Source organism: Triturus cristatus, chromosome 3_1 (assembly GCF_964204655.1).
Source record: "Triturus cristatus chromosome 3_1, aTriCri1.1, whole genome shotgun sequence".
NCBI classification, from domain to species: Eukaryota; Metazoa; Chordata; class Amphibia; order Caudata; family Salamandridae; genus Triturus; species Triturus cristatus.
This window is the reverse complement of record NC_140583.1, coordinates 232,020,577-232,037,744: the sequence shown is the minus strand read 5'-3', so window position 1 is coordinate 232,037,744 and position 17,168 is coordinate 232,020,577. Positions and strand designations below refer to the sequence as shown.

Below are 17,168 nucleotides of genomic sequence, written 5' to 3'. Positions count from 1 at the left end.
CCTATTAATTTACAAATGAATAGCTCTGTCACAGGCACATTGTAAAGTGATCAATTTTGCAGCAAGACGGAGGGGGGCGTGGTCAGCAGCATGGCCGACAAGACGTGTCCTGCTGGAGCTCTGCAAGCCCGCTGTAGATCCGGATGAAATCCTGAGCTCGCATTCACGCTAAAACGCTTCATTCCCGATCCGAGTGTCGGGGAACACATTGTGCCAGTCGTGGGTGGCATTAGAGCCCCGAGGAGCTCCCTGGTAGCCAGAAAATCACCAAGCGACGGAGACCCAGCCTGAAAGGCAAGATGGCGCCGAACGGAATGACGTAGTTTGAGCAACCGAAAGTACCAGGAGGCGGATTGTGCGAAGCCGAGCTGTGTGCCTGGTGAGGTCGCTGAGAGCACGAGAATACCTGGAGGGCGGTAGATATCGGGGACCCCCGCCGACCTCTGTGACGAACGAGCTGCCGCAGTAAGTGGGTGTGGGGGCTGATGCCGTAGCAGTCGGATGGTAGCGGAGGAAGCGCTGGAGGGAAAGAGGCGGTGGCAACGAGTGGCAGACGCAGATACGGGTAGGCCGCGATATATCCTGATTTAAGTGGATGCCCCGTGAACCGGAGAGGGGAGAAGCCAGATGGAGGTCCCCGGTAGAGAGCGTGCTGGGCGACACTTAAACTCTGCGCAGCGGGGTGCTATCACGACAGAGGTGGGCCCGGAGGAGCCGCAGGGCAGGATTTGCAGCATAGAGAGCTGCCTAGAGGCAGACGTGGTGGAAGAGGTGGGAAGCCGCAGTGAGTCGAGGCGCCCCCGCCTGAGCTGAAGCACTGCCCGCGCGACGCCGAGGGAGGACATCGGCGATACATGCGGGCACGAGGGAGCTCGACGGAGCAGACTGCAGGCAAGGCGATTGGCGCGAGCGTGGCTGCGGGAGGGAAGTTCCCCTGCTGAGAAGCTGAAGTGGTCAGGTGGTTGTGCGATCCCGTGTTGGCCAGGACACACACGCAAAGGCCCCTCAGTAGACGGGTAGGCTTGGTGCAGTGGGGGAGAGATGAGGGGGGACAATTACACCCTCACTGCGGGACGAATATTGCCATGTGGGAAACGCTGACTGGAGCGCAATTCCAACCAAGGGGACAAAGACCACAGCCGGAATAGAGGGTGAGGGAGAGCCAGTCAACCTGCCTGACAGAAGACTACGGATAACGTCAGCAGGCACTGGATGAGGCAGTGGTGTGAGATAAGAGTGGTGTGTGACTGATAAGCAGAAGGCCCTGCGGGGTAGCGAGGCGACCCGTTGGGCAGACCTTTTAGAGGAAGCAAGTCCTTGACCTCAATAGCATCAGCGAGGTGCAAACTATCGGCAGGAGGGAGCAGACTGCATGTAAAGTGATCGGCGCGAGTGGAACTGAGGGACAGAAGTCCCCCGGCTGAGAAAACTAAGTGGCACGGTGGCTGTGCGATCCTGTGGGGGCCAGGATACACACATGAAAGCCCATAAGGAGACGGGTAGACCAGGTGCAGTGGGGGGGGTGTGGACACAACATCCTCACTGTGGGGCACTTGCTGCCCCATGAACAACATCAGTGGGAGCACAACCCCATCCAAGTTGTCACAGAAAACAGCCGGAATAGAGTGAGATATCCGGTCACTTCGCCTGACAGATGACGACGGAGGACGTCAGTAGACTCTGGAAGCGGCCAGGCTGAGAGATAAGAAAGGAGAGACAAATCAGTGGAAACAGGAGCACTACGGTGGCAGGCCCTGCAGGGTAACGTAGCACCCCCCGGAGCAGAGCTATCATAGGAAGCGCCTCCCTGACCTAGATAGCATCAGAAAGGTGTCTTTCCGGAATCCGAACAGTGAGAAGAGCGAGTACCAATGGCGAGAGACAAAGACCATAAAACGCAGAAACAAGGTAAGCTCGACAAATTTGCCAAACCCCTGCAGGGGGCAGATCCTCCCGCGCCAGCTGCCATGGAGGTGCCAGACAATAATTTTCTTCTTCAGGAAATCCGTTCCTCCAGAGAGGCGCTGGAGGGCAAAATTGATAGCATTAAGATAGATGTCAATCTGCTTCGCCAGGATCTGTGGAATGTCTCCGGGAAAGTCACGCAGGGAGAACAAAGAATATCAGAAGTGGAACATACAACACATACACTCCGGAAGGAGGTCACAGAATTGACGACTGCTATGAAGGACATGCTATGGAAGTTGGATGATGCTGAAAACAGGGCGAGGAGGAACAACCTACGCTTTAATGGTTTTCTGGAAAACATTGAAGTGACAGATGCTGGTGCCTTCCTGAGGCAGTGGATACTGGACTCTCTACCGGAGGTGCACTTCTCGTCCTGCTTCATTATTGAGAGGGCACATTGCATTCTAGGGGCTCGGCCTCCAGTGGGGGTGACGCCAAGACCACTGATAGCGAAATTCCTCAACTACCAGGACTGAGACCTCATCCTTCAAGGGATCCAAAAGAAAGGAGAAATCCGACTAAACACTAAAATCATGGTATTCCCGGACTACTCACGTGAGGTCCAGAAACAACGCAAAATGTTTGAGTCGGTCAAAGATAAGCTGAGGCAGATGCAGATCACTTACACGCTCCTCTTCCCGGCCAAACTTAAGTTGATATATCAGGCCAAAACAGTGTTCTTTACTACACTCAAAGAGGCCTGGCACTGGATAGAGGAACGTCCTATGCTCTGACCCCCTGGGGCTCAGCGTTCGCTCAGCGGAAAGGCTACGATCAGACGCAGTAATAGACCCAGGGCACAGAGGATGGAATGGAGAGAAAGAGGCAATACAAACACAACAGGACCACACCGTATGACACAAGAGGAGCTACAGGCCGGACGCCGAGAGCCTCGGAGAGCACTTGACGGAGAGACTTGCCGCACGAGCGACGAAGGCAGGCAGAGGCAGCTCGGCAGACTGTACGGATCAAGATATTACCACGGACTCAGAGGATGAACATCCCCTAATGCAGAACATTACTCTTCTGGAAAACCCAGGAGAGACAGACTTGACAACTGGCGCAGAAAGGCAAACAAGACCTGAAGATGTTACCGAATGTTGAGCAGTGCTGGGCACAGAGAACTGAATAGGCAGTAAGCAGACGGAAGGGCTCTCACGCCTCTCCACGTGTGCAGTCCTCTCTTTTGGTGTATCTGAGCTTAGTTTGATTTATTCCCCTTTGTGTTTCTCTGTTCTCCCTCCTCCAACCCCCCTCCTATTGTCTGCTTTGTCTGTTCTCCCCTTCCCCTGTTTTTTGGACGATTGTTGGTCTTCTATCTGGATTCTTTATTTCGTTTTGAGTTTGGTCAGGTGGGACTTGGTTCTTACTGCATCGGCTCGCCTGTTGGATCGCCCTCCCAGCCTTGAACGCAGTCTGAGGCGCAGCAACTGAGACTTTAGTTGTTGGAGGGTGTGAAGAGGGCGAGCGATCTTTTCATGGGGGGCGGTGGGAAGAGAGTTTGCGGGCTTAAAGGTGGGGGGAGGGGGGGGCGACAGACCTCTCCTGATCCAGATGACAAAGTTGGTCAAGTTGACCCGAGGGAGAGTCACTTGGGTGAGGGGTGAATGTGGGGAGATGGAGGGGGGGGGGGGGGGGGGGGGGAAGGAGGATCACCACAGTTCTTTGGGAAAAAGCAGGAATGTACCAGTTGCAACCACTCAGAAAGGGGAGGAGGGAGGGAGACACGGGGCAGAGGGATGAACACGGTATGATGAGATTTAGCAAGAATGACAGTTAATCAGGCCCCTTACTCAGTTTTATCTTGGAATGTCAACGGGATGGGGAATAAGGTCAAACGTGGATTGGTGGCGTTGTTCTGTAAAAGGCTACAGCTAGATGTGATTCTCCTACAAGAAACACACCTAAAGGGCACGAGATTTAATTTTTGGGGCCGTACACTACAATGGCACATGCGGGGTTCTCCACGGGGTCAAGGGGGCGTTGCCATATTAATAAGGAAAAACCCGCCATTTATTATTTTACAGAGTTTTATATAGCACGAACTTGACCCGAATCTGGTATCAGAGCGCTTTACATAGCACCAGTTGCATGACATGAGGACACATTAATTTTTTTTCTTTGGGTACAGGGAGATTAAGTGATTTGCCCAGAATCACAGGATGTTCAGTGTCATTGCAGAGACTCAAACCCAGTTCCCCAGATTCGAGGTCGAGCGCCCTAGCCATTAGGCCAACTCCTCTCACCAATTTTAGGATAGAGCGCACTTGGAGTAATCCCTAATGGAACATATGTGGCAGTACAGGGGCTTTGGGATAGACGGCCTTTCACATTTATTAGTGTTTATGCACCCCCTCGGCTACAGAAGCAAACGATGGACAAACTTGCAGCCATTCTTCTTGAGGCAGGTTCCCACACCCACATCATAGGAGGGGATTTTAACCATGTGATGGACCCCACATGGGATCGCACGACAGCCCAACAGGGGGGCCCCAAGGAAACACCACTCAAATGATTTGCAGATACACGGACACTTACTGACCTGTGGCGAAGACACCACCCCCCACACTAAAGCGTATTCTTTTTACTCAGGGGCCCATAGGGCCTTTGAGACTGGACTACATATTCACCCTGGCAGGGGAAGTAGGGGAAATACAAAGGATTGAATACCTTGCAAGGGGTATCTCAGACCACTGACCGTTAGGGCTCGGACACGACACCAGACTAGGGAATGGAAATTGAATTCATGGGAATTACAAGACCCACAGGTGGCCCAAGAGATTAAAGTGGACACAGAGCTATACTTCCGGGAAACCGTGGGGGTCAGTGGATTCCACCATTGTTTTGTGGTAGTCTTATAAAGCCGTCCTCCGGGACAGAGCCCAGAATATTATCGCACATAAGAAACTTAAAGGGAATGAGGAGGTAGCGAGAATTGAAGCCCAGCTCCTGCAGGCTGAATCGCAAGTCATTACAGGCGACAACCTCTTCCAGCTGAGATGGCTTAAGCTCCTGCAGCAGGAATACCTGGCGCTAGCCAAAAAGGACGCGCAACACGCAATACAGGCCATGCATAGACGACTTTATGACGCAAGTGATAAAACATGTAGACTGCTCGCGTGGCTCAGCAAGAAAGAGCTGGAAAGCAGATGGGTAGCCTGAATACAGACGGAAGGAGGTCAGGTCCACGTAACCCGGGATGCAATAGCGCACACCTTTGCGGGATATTAAGAGGCTTTTTATGCAAAACGACCCCTAGCAGGCACTGAGCAGATTCACACATACCTACAATCTATACAGCTCCCTCGACTAGAGTCCAGTGAATCACAAGCACTGGAGGCAAAGCTGTCAAAGGAAGAAATTGTAGAAGCCATAGGTCAGATGAAAATAGTTAAGTCCCCGGGTCCTAATGGGCTCCCACCAGAATTTTTTAAACAGCATGGGGCACTTTTTACCACGCATCTCCTGCAGATGTACCTGGAGGCGCGGGAAGTGGGTGCACTCCCCGAAGATCTGCGGACCGCCACTATTGTGGTGATACCCAAAGAAGGGTGGCCGCCACAAAGGTGTGGCTCGTATCGTCCCATCTCCCTCATAAATATGGAGACTAAGATTTCGGCCAGAATGTTGGCCAATAGATTAACTCGGGTCATCACTGGAGTTGTCCATAGGGACCAGTCGGGCTTTATACCCAAGAGATCGACGAGACAATCTCAGACGAGTCTCCAATTGGTTGGAGATAGTGCAATATAGGACTGACCAACATCTCATAATGACCCTTGATGCCGAGAAGGCGTTTGACACGGTTCACTGGCTGTTTCTTATGGCCGTATTGGATAGCCTGGGATTTGGTCCAGAGTTCAGGAGGTGGATAGCAATGTTGTACGAAGGACTGTTAGAGAGGGTCAGAGTCAACAGGGTTACATCTAGGAAATTCCCAATAGAAAGGGGCACCAGACAGGGTTGCCCCTTATCTCCTCTGCTTTTCGCAGTGGTTCTGGAACCCCTTGCATGTGTCACTCGAGCGCATCCACACACACATAACTAGCTTGCGAGTAAATGACAACGATGACCTTGATGAACGCATTTCTCTATATACTGGACATACTGCTATATGTCACACACCATGAAACGATGCTCCCTAATATGTCGAGCTGTGAGGACTATGGCAAGTATGCAGGGTACAGAATTAATTGGGAAAAATCATGCGTTTATCCGGCAGGGCAGGATGTGGGGAATACTATTTATCCCAGCCAACTACAGGTCGCACCCACTGGGATCAAATATTTAGGTATCTACATTACACTAGATAAGCCTCTGACGTTGGAGCGGAACCTTTATAAAGGTGCTAGGGGAATTCCGCGTAGACGCGGATCGATGGGCCTCACTACCCTTGACGCTGCTTGGAAGAGCCGCGCTTTTCAAAATGATAACCTTACCAAACTTTTTATATGTCTTACAAAATACCTATCTTTCAATCCCAGAAGAGGTGTTCACTAAAATTGATGATATCCTGAGAAAGTTCCTCTGGGGAGGGAAACCCCCTAGGGTGGCCCTGGGAAAGCTACAAAGTAACGAATACAGCGGCGGCATTTCCCTGCCGGACCTCCGAGCCTACTACTGGGCATCCTATTTGATAGTAGTTAATGAATGGGCCTTCGGAGATAGGGACCACCCCGCATACGCGCTTGAGCACACACAGTTCCTCAGAACAACATATTCCCATTATCTTTACGGAGGCACGGGAATCGCAAAAATGATGCTGGCCACTCACATTGTGATACTGGCATGGAAGAAAGCAGAGAGGCGCATTAAATGGGATGGTAGGGTGACCAAGAAAATCCCGCTCTGGGTGGGAGCACGACTTAAGGAATTTTCCAAGCTGAAAGGTTTTCAGACATGGGATTTGGTGGGCATTTCTCAGCAAAAAGACATAATATATCGTAAGGAGCTGGTGACGCTCTCGCTCCTCCAGATGGAGTACGAAATGAACAAGACGCAACATTTACAATATCTACAATTGAAACATGGTTGGCGGGCACAACATATTGATATGGAGGGCCTCACAGAATATGCCCCGCTAGAAGGTAAGAGAGTGGTGCGGAAGGGGGGATCTCGTTGACAGGAAATATTGCCGGATTCCGCTCTGCTTGTACAGAAAACAGAAATGATATGCTTTGAATATATGATGTGGTTTTGTAATGTACTTCAGAAGATGCAAATAAATACATTCCCCAAAAATAAATTTTGCAGCAGGACATTTACCTGCAATAAATAAGCGTTAAGAAACTGCTTACCACTTTCAACAATTGAAGATTTTACATCACTACCATAGCAAATGTGGATTCAAATTTTCCAAGTTTTGAAAACGCTTTCCATTTTATAAATGGCCATTTCTGAATACTGCAACTAAATGACTTAATAATGTGCTTTGGCACAATTTACAGAAGTTCCAAACTAAAACAAAGACCCATACCTTTAACAGTTAAAACTGTATCATTAAATTTTGAAGTTAAAAAGTGTATAATAAAATAATGACATTAAAGATATCTATAGTATACCTGTATACCCCCTGTTGCTCATTGAAAACCACTGTACCACTGCTTAACGCAGTAGAGGCTGTGAAAGATAGAAGCACACCACCTGAACTCTAGTGGAGACTTAAAGTTCGGTATCTGACAAAGATACCTTCCATCGCTTAAGCCTGTCAATCATTCCAATAACTTTGATGAGCCGTGGTCTGCTAAACAAAAGATGAAGGTAGCCATAAACCAATGATGGCAAAATGGTAGAAATCCCAAGCATTACTATAATTGAGGGTCACTAGAACTGACAAGACATGACAATTCAGGGCATGCCTTGACTGCCATTAACATGAGGAAAGCATAACATTTATGTACCTTGTTACATATCTACTGAACATACAGAACATTCAAAGATAAGTGGCCTTACCTTCCGTGTGCATGGAAATCTAAGTGTACAAACTGCTCAGCATGGCTTGCCGCTCTTTTGGCACGATTGTGTTTTTGGTGTAAGGAATCCGTGTCATAGGACAAGCCTTCATAATGCCTGATGAATTTATTCAGGGGTCTCCCATACTGACCTGTGGAAAGAATAAGGAAACCGTTACAAATACTTAATTCTTCATTGCAACAGGTCAAACACTTTAGGGCTTGGCCAAAACCAGAGCCTTCTACAAGACAATACAGAAGCTAATTGTTAAGACATTTAGTCAACTTTAGATCCCCAAACATCTTTGCTCAAACACTACCTACTACAGAGGAAAACGTTTGTTCCTCAGACTACTCCAACCACGAGCTTCACCAGAGAATTTCTCTATCACTACCAGATACAAGAAGGTACAAGATACAATATGGTAACTACAAATCAATATCTTTTCTCCATCCTAGAGGCAGAACCTTTCAGAGAACTTGCAAGACAAAATCCTTTAACGTAGTATATCCAGTTTACAGTGCACAATTCCTATGTAATGTTCAGTAAGCGCAGCAAATCGCAGTGCTTAGATAACCATCTTGAGTTCAAGCGCTATAAAACCCTCCACCAACTCATCTAATGTTGGTCTTTTTGTGTAACAGTGAGCGGAATACCAGTGGAGGCAGAACAGGAGGAAGCAAGTATAAAAAATTTACAACTACACCAGTTAGTTCATCATGGCATTTTGACAACCATAAGCAACACTGAGGGATTATGAACAAAAATTAAAAATATTGTGATGGTGCTTCCAGAATAAAGACTTTATCACGCAGGCAGTACCTATCATCTATGGTATTAAATGGTTTTGATCCAATAACATAGATCACTATGGCAATGGACAGAGGTTTCATCATCGCAAAATATGCGGTTACAAACCTAATACTATTGATCACCACCACCATGTAGCAAATGCTAGGAGAAAATAGATCTCATATTTAATGATTAAAAGTGTGGGTATTAGTCATACTTTGATGAACAAATATCCATCATGTCTGAAGGGGGAAGAGTCTAATCTTATTACCTTAAACATTTTAGTGGAACCATAATTTTGTAGCGCTGTAGGGAAACCCAAATGTTTCGAAAGTTCTGAAATTCAGAACATTGTGTGGAATTAATATGTTGACAAAGTTAATTCTCTTCACAAAAAGCGCATCACCCAGTTTGCAGGTGCTGGGTGAAAGCATCCCACATAACCCGCTGCAGAATGACCAAGACGCTCTGAGTACTGTGCCCATGACTTACCTCACACTCCAAGGCAGAGGTCTATCCTTTAGCGAGCCTGGGGAGAAGAGCAGGCCAGGGGCTAAGGATTGGCAGACTTAAGTCTGGAGAACACATTCCCTTTTGAAAAACTTCTGTTCCAGAGGCAAGAGCTAAATGAAGAGTTGAATAGCAGCACAGCACTCATTACACCATGAAGCTGTTCCAAAGCCCCCATCCCTTCACTTGAAGAGCTGCTTGTGTAATGATGCTCAGTGCTCTTGAATGCACACACTGGAGAGTTAGATCGCCTGCGGCTATCTACTAAAGGGTACTTAATACCTAATACCAGCATTTGTAAAGCGCACAGCTACCCCCAGAGAGGTGTCCCGCCGCTGGGGGCAGTCGGGAAGATTAGGCGAGATATTGCCCAGAGTCACAAGGTGCTGGGCTAACCTGCCGTCAGGGATCGAACTGTGAGCCTCCGTGTTCCGGAGTCAGAAGTCCTGGCCGCTGCACCACACATCTTCCAGGTATGACTTATTCATCTTTATGTTATAAATGCATAACTTAGAAAATGGATGGCTCCTGAAGCAGCATATGAACCTGGAGAGATAAACCATTTGCTCAGGGCGCCCGGATACATCATCGATAGTGGTAACTCTCTCAACCAGAACTTCACAGACTTCTTCCTTCAAATTACAACCTGGTGTACGCTTGTGCAGATGCTGAAAGTTTCTGTAAAGTATTTTAGTACAGAGAGAACAGAAGCTTGCTATTGAGCAGGTCCTTTGTGCCTGGGCAGTAGTACTCTCTGGAGTTCACAAATGAGAAATATGGGTTAACAGACCTACTAACAGTGGGTATGCCATATTGAGTTAAATTTTTACATGAAGCCGATCCCAATAAGTCACATGGTTAATTAGCAGATCTGTATTATGCAGACCATACGCCTTCCATTATCCTATTGTACAAACTTCTTCACTAAATTGTGTACTGGATGGCAAAAATGGCCTGTCCTGAAAGTTGCAACAAGGCGCCTCTCAGGATGAGGTGGTGGAACGGGCAGCAGATGGCGAGTGTGCCTTTGCAACAGAAAGCCTCCATGGCGAATAGTAAAACAAAAATGTCCGATCGTCTCACGCTTAAGTGTACTAATGTTAGGCTGATTCATCAACCTACACAAGTTAACTAGAGTCCTTTCCATCTCCCTTCGCCACCCTTGAGATGCAGAGACTGCTACCTCAGACAAGGAACAATGGATCTTGACACACTGCCATTATACTAGAGCGCCTAAATGGGTGCCAAAAATGGATGTAACTCATTAACACAGCTTTGTTCTTTCATTTGTGCCACCCACACTATTTACTGAATACAATAAAGACATTTTTAAAGGGTGCCCCTATAATTATATCTTTTGAAATTCATGTTGTAAGTAAACCTCAAGCCTAAGTACCACAATCCTGGCATTTCCGTTCCTATAAAACAGCTTTACAAGCTACTACTGCCATCATTCTAACACAATTAGAAAACTGAGATATATTAGATACATTATAGTTCAACAGATTTCCCTTTATAACATGAATTGAAACACTGAGCCAGAAACATGTGTACAAAACATTAGCTGCACCCAAGATAGAACTAAAGAGAGGTGGAACCGTAACAGCATTACAAGCCAAAAGCCCACAGATGATACTCAAATGATGCTTTTCTGTGTTATTAATACTATATTCCTTCCGAGTCTCATCCCATCTCTCTCATGTCGAGGAATGGAGAGAAGCAAGATGACTTAACCTATATGAACCAAAAAAAACTAAATGTTGATTTGCAGTTCATGCACTCCTCATGGAGAAAATGAGACAGAAACATCTAAATCCCCGCCAAATAAATTCCAAATAGATTTGCAGTGTTGTGTGGATCTCATCCAGGAGATGTCGTCTCAATTGTAACTTGTACACAGAGCCACCCTAATAAGTCAATCAAGAAATGATTAGTGGTTTTAACTAAGACAACCAGACTTGATAAAACCTAAATGAATCCTTGCCAAACAAGCCAGTGCAATTATCTCTATACTGGATTCTTACTATAGGATGGAGATTACAATACGTAAGGAATGGAGGACAATGGGTCTCAGATTAACTTCAGCATAGCCTGTGTGGAAGATGCTGTGGTGTTGGGTGCAAGTGGCTTGGATGGTGGTCTTATCCTGTTTTAGGTCGCTTCGCCTACCAGGAAGAGGTGTAAGAAGGAGAACATGCATTTTACATTATTTTATTGCTTATGAGACTATACAGAATAACTCCAGGAGTGATCTTAGAGGAGCCCACAGCATGTATGCATGCAATGAATACAAGCAGCCATAGCGAATGCTGAATGTTAAACCGTGACAAAGCAACCTACAAGAATGCACACCAATATGCGGCCATCATTAATGATCTTAAAAAGAGAGTCTACCCAGGAACAGCAGCGGGGAAATCCATAGGCATGCACTAGTCAGTCAGCCGGCGCCCCAAAGTAACAACCTAGAGTGCACTCACTCAAAAACTATAGGCCAGTGGACCCCAGTTTAATAACAACTGCTCTAGACTAAACACAACGAAGAGTAAGCCAGAAATCAAGGAAGCTCTAACACATAACCATTCACCACTCTCATCAAGAATTATAAGTACCACGCAGATTTTAGACTTTGCTTGTTAGGGTTCACCAAGGAGTGACAGTGTAGCAACCCATGGCATCCCTTTGTAAATGTCTTGTAGGGTGGCTGAAGATGGCTGAAATGCCAGAAACCGGTCCTAGGAAGCTTGTTTCCGGTCCAGGGAAGGCATGGCTTGGCAGTTCGGGCTGGACTGTTCCCATGAGGCACAGGGTCAGACTGATTTGCAAATGGCCATGTCTGAACTGGGGTGGCAGAGTGTGCTAAAGAACGGTGATGGATTAAACCCAGATCAGTTGACTGGGGGTGAGTGCTTGCAATGTTCAACACTCCATCCATCATTTCCTTTGGTTTTTGCTTGGGTCCACCCAGCACCAACAGATGAGCAGACCACTGCGTACATTGGTTACAGGCTTCCTTGATAATGCCCTCTAAATCACTGAATAAGAGCAGTCACATTTCCAATTTGAGCCCTATAGGGTGGCTGCATCCTGATGAGACGCTAAAAAGCATCATTAGCAGCAGTCAGACCCACTGAACGTGCAATCCTCTACTTACCGTGCTGGGTTTTTCCCTTGAGAATATAACATGTCAAGTTTTAAGGTGTTTCTGTATTTCAGCTAACTGATCAGTGTGAATTTGTGAAATTTGGCAAATCATGTGAATTTCGCACCAATTAACTGAATGTTTTACAACGTACCCGCTGAGAGCTCAGCTCATCTGATGCAAGTGTTCGTGTAAATTCAAAGACTGCTGATGGGTTATGGACGGCAGAATCCATCGGGCAGTCCAGCCAAAAGCACAAATGACGACTCTGAGCCTGCTTTAGCAATGTCATAAAAAAACTAAAAATACACTCCATTGTCAATGTAAATTACTTGATAATTATATGCTAAATGTCTGCCTTAGTTTCTCAGACAGGGCTAAAATCCCGTAACTGTGCATTTTCTTTTTAAAAACAAAACCCTAATCCAATCCCACATGAAGGCAGCATAAAATTAACAAAAATAACAGTGCTACTTAAGTTCGAGTTGTGTCAAGAATTTAGATTGCATTTTACGGGTTATTTGAGGACCAAACATGCTTGGCACATTAGAACTTTCAAAACACTGGCCCACTGGAAATCAAATTACACCTTCGATTTTTATGGTCCCAGATGTACAGACATTGCACAGCCCTTTACATAATTGGAACCTCAAGTACAACGCGAGTCTGCGGCAAATTAACTTTGAGTGAATGCAGCTCGTGTTTTTGTGCTAATCAAACGTGTCAGCGGCGAATCAGAAGCTATAATTGTGCAATTTATCGGAACTGGATCGACAGAAGGTTAATGGAGTTTTGCAATCAGCCTGAGACTAAATACGTACTCCTCCTGGGCGCACACCTTATCCTATTAAAGCCAAAAGATAACGCCTGACTCAGAGCGACGGGGTACACCAGAGCTACAACCTTCAAAAGAAACAAACAGGCTGGTAACAGTGGAGTTTGTGCAAACCGAGCTTTCCCTGTCTGGCCTGTCATTAGGGCGTTTCCAGAGTCCTTTCCGGGGCATTTTCAGAGGAGTCTGACAGACTCTTGAGCATGGGTTTCCACATTAGCATTTTTGGATGGCATTTCTGTGCAGGTTTCACAATAAGAGTTTGATGCAGGCTGGATTTGAGGGCCTGGCTTGGCAGTTGGGCTAGACTGTTCCCATGAGGCACAGGGTAAATTTGCATATGGCTAGGTCTAAACAGGGGTGGCATGGAGAGCAAAAGCGCTATGGATTTAACCAAGATCTCGAGTGCGGGGTGAATGTTTGACTTGTTCTGCATTCCATCTATCATTTGTGTGTCTTTTGCTTGTTTTGCTCGAAGTGTGCTGGGTATGCCCAAACGTGGGTCCCAGGCTCACTGTGCCACTGGATTGAAGCTAGCCTAATCGAGCTAGCCTGGCTGATGAGGGGTGATAACCAGAAACCAGTCCGAGGATGCTAGTTTCTGGTCCAGGGAAGACTTGCCTTGGCAGTATAGACAGATCGTTTACCATGAGGAGCAGGGTCAAGACTGTTTTGCATATGCTGGGTCCAAACTGGGGTGGCATGGTAATAAAAAGAATTATGGATCTAACCCAGACCTCTTCACTGGGGTTGAATGTTTGACTAATAATTTGTGTGTCTTTTGGATTGGAGTAGGGGGCATCCATGAAGGACTTGCTTACCCTAAAGCCTTGGAGATCACAGATTAGTTCCTGTGTAGTCCTCTTCATGCTTCTCATGCTGGGGAGATCTTAGATCCCAATGTTCATGGCCCTAATTGTTTAAGCTGTTAGGACGATGGTGCAGCTCGAAAGGTGGGCCCTGAAACTGAACAGTCAGTCTTCCTTGGGGCATCTCTGAGACTATTGAGTAAAGATGTTGGCAGAGTACTGAAAAGGTAAGAAAGGAGTAATGGGAGAGACAGTCCAGTTACAAGTTTCAAAGCATGAGATAAGATACAGACTCCTGAACACCAACAAAAAAAGGTGTAATGCCTGTTATGTTAGCAGGTATTTATAGAGCGCACGGCTGCTCCAGGCAGTGTCCCGGCACACGGAAAGGGGTCTGCAAGGTAAAGTGCCTCTAGAAAATAAACTGTCCTAGGCTGCAACATGCATCCAGATTGAAAGAATATGGTTTCTCATCTGCTTGAGAACGAGGCTCATAAAGCAGGGTTTTATTTAGGAAGATCCCAAAGTTTTTATTTGGAGCAAAAAAAGGCTCTTTTATAGTTTCCAATCAATACTTTGAGGAAAACGAGACACTGTATTCGAGGTCGGTATTTATCCAAGTAAATGTTTAAACTGCTGATTGAATGCTACCAGCTAACTTTATTTATTTAAGGAATGTAGACTGCCCACCCCCCCCCCCCCAATCTGAAAATAACTTTTACTAATTCCCCAAGTCATATTGGCTGAATGAAATGTGTACTGCGAAGCTCTATTGATGTATGAAACCTAATTAATCAGAAATTCCAGACGAGATTATCAATATAAATTAATTGAGCACCATGTAATGATAAACCGCCTGTCAGCCACTTGCAAGGGATCCCAAAATGTGTGGTTCCATTTGATGAGAATATAGACACATGAAATGAGCTCTATAAATGCTTTATAAAAGGTTAAAACTAAATAAATACTGTAGGACCTGGGGTCTCCAGGCCCTATGGGGCGGTAACGTGACACGAGCGGTCAGGCCACCAAAGGTCTGTGTGTAAAGCAACACGCACCTCACATGGGACGAGGAACACAATAAGTGACGCCACACTGAAGGAGTTAGGTAAATATTCAAGTTTATCCAAGTAGATCACGTTAGATGCAGTTCATGAGGTAGCAGTACATTTCATAAGCTGATAACACAATTCCTAGAGTTATACATATCAGTCAGGAGTTATCACAGTTGGTCATACCCTAAATGCAACTCATGAAATATCAGTACTGCCTGAGGGACAACTACTATTCACGTAGGTGTCCAAGCGCGCTTCACTGGCCTGTAGCGCCTTAGAGGGGGGGGGGGGGTTACAGCGCTGGGCGCGCTAACTGGTGACGACCTCAGAAGGCGGGCTGGTGTCGCAATATTGTTGTGGGGTTCCAGCCAGCTCCTGGCAGCTAGGGTGCTACTATGAAAGACCACTCTGTAGTAGCAGGGGCCTGTGGCAGCCATCTTGGGAGAAGGGAGCACCTGCACCTTAACACTGATTGGCAATGAAAAGGCGCCCGGAGACCTAGTCCAACATAAAAATGAGGGTGGAAAAAATGAGGCACGATCAAAAATGGAAGGGGAGACCACCCTAGGGCTGACAGGTCCAACATGCGTCCCCCCCACACTCCTTCCACATGGCCTGCATGTAGGCCGACATGAAATTTGTGCCCCTGTCCGACACCACGACCTTGGGGAATCCCACTCGGGTAAAAATCCCCAAGAGTGCCCGAGCCACCACCGGTGCAGTGATGGTCCTCAGAGGAATAGCCTCTGGGTACCTTGTGGCGTGGTCCACCAAAACCAAGATGAACCGGTGTCCCGCTGCGGTCGGAGGGTCCAATGGCCCAACAATATCGATACCGACCCTCTCAAAAAGGGGTCCCGACCACGGGGAGCGGTTCCAATGGGACCTTCAACTTAGTCCCAATCTTGCCACTGGCCTGACAAGACTTGCAGGTCTTACAAAAGGTGTCTGAGGCAATCCTCATCCTGGGCCAATAAAAATGGGGGACCAACCATGCAAAGGTTTTGTCCTGACCCAGGTGTCCGGCTAAGGGTATCTCGTGCGTTAACTCCAGCAGGAAGGCCCGGTAACATTGGGGAACCACTATGGCCCTCGAAGATCCATGTACCGGCACCCTGGGCTCACTGTATAGGAGACCATCCTCCCAATACACATGATAACCTCCCAGCTCCTGACTGGCCAATTGGGCTTCGGCCTGCCGCCGCATGCCTTCAAGCGTGGGGCACGTCCTTTGTGCCTGACAAAATTCTTCCCGGGTAGGCCCTCCTTCCACATGCCAGTCAGCAAGGGTCGGCAAGTCCTCCACAGGAACGACATCTACCTCCGCGGACTCCGGGGGCACCTCTGCGGCCTCCCCATCCATCTCACGGGGCATGTCCTCTACCACCTTCTTCTTTCCATTTCTGGCTTTGGGTTGGGCCATGATTCCAGGCTCCAACCCATGGTGAGTTCCATGCCGGGCAGCCATGGACCGCGTGCTTACGCAAGTCCACCCTGGTAATCCCAGCATCTCGGTGTGAGCATGAAACTCGACATCTTTCCACTTGGTGTGCTCCAGGTCGTTCCCTAGCAAACACCCCACAGGCAAGGCAGGGCTCACAGCAACTTTCAGTAGGCCTTTGACTCCTCCCCACTCAAATGGAACACGAGCCACTGGATAGTGACTCATACTGCCGTCAGCCAATACGGCCGGATGGAACTCCTCGGGGACTACTTGGTCTGGGGACACCAGCCGCTGCACGACAGTGGTCATGCTGGCCCCTGTGTTCCTCAGAGCTTCCACCTCCTCCCCATTAATTCTCACCCTCTGCTGATATTAAGCAGTGTTCGGGGGCAGGGACACTACGGGGACCACCTCTCTATCCCAGAGTGAAACCAGCGTCAGGCCTGTCCACTTCCCTTCCCTATCTAAGGGCAGCTCCACCCCAAGCGCTATACTACTCACCCCGGGACTTTTCCCGCCCGTTGGGGCTGGGGGTCGCTTGCGACACTTGGGATCTCCCCTGTAGTGTCCAATCTCCCCACATTCGTAGCACCGCACAATCCTTGGCTGCTGACTCCTGTCAGGGTAAGTGGGTCTTGTGGAATTGGACAGGGGTGGGGTTCCTACT

At 47.7% G+C, this 17,168-nt stretch overlaps 1 protein-coding gene across 1 annotated transcript in view; it reads right to left on the bottom strand.

The window, feature by feature from the left end:
- The window catches only part of ADAM10 (ADAM metallopeptidase domain 10), a 508,880-nt gene that overhangs the window by 372,565 nt on the left and 119,147 nt on the right, over positions 1-17,168 (bottom strand). Inside the window, exon 2 of the mRNA XM_085643752.1 lies at positions 7,921-8,071. Within this exon, the coding sequence (XP_085499878.1) occupies positions 7,921-8,071 (151 nt within the window). The remainder of the gene's footprint in view (positions 1-7,920; positions 8,072-17,168) is intronic.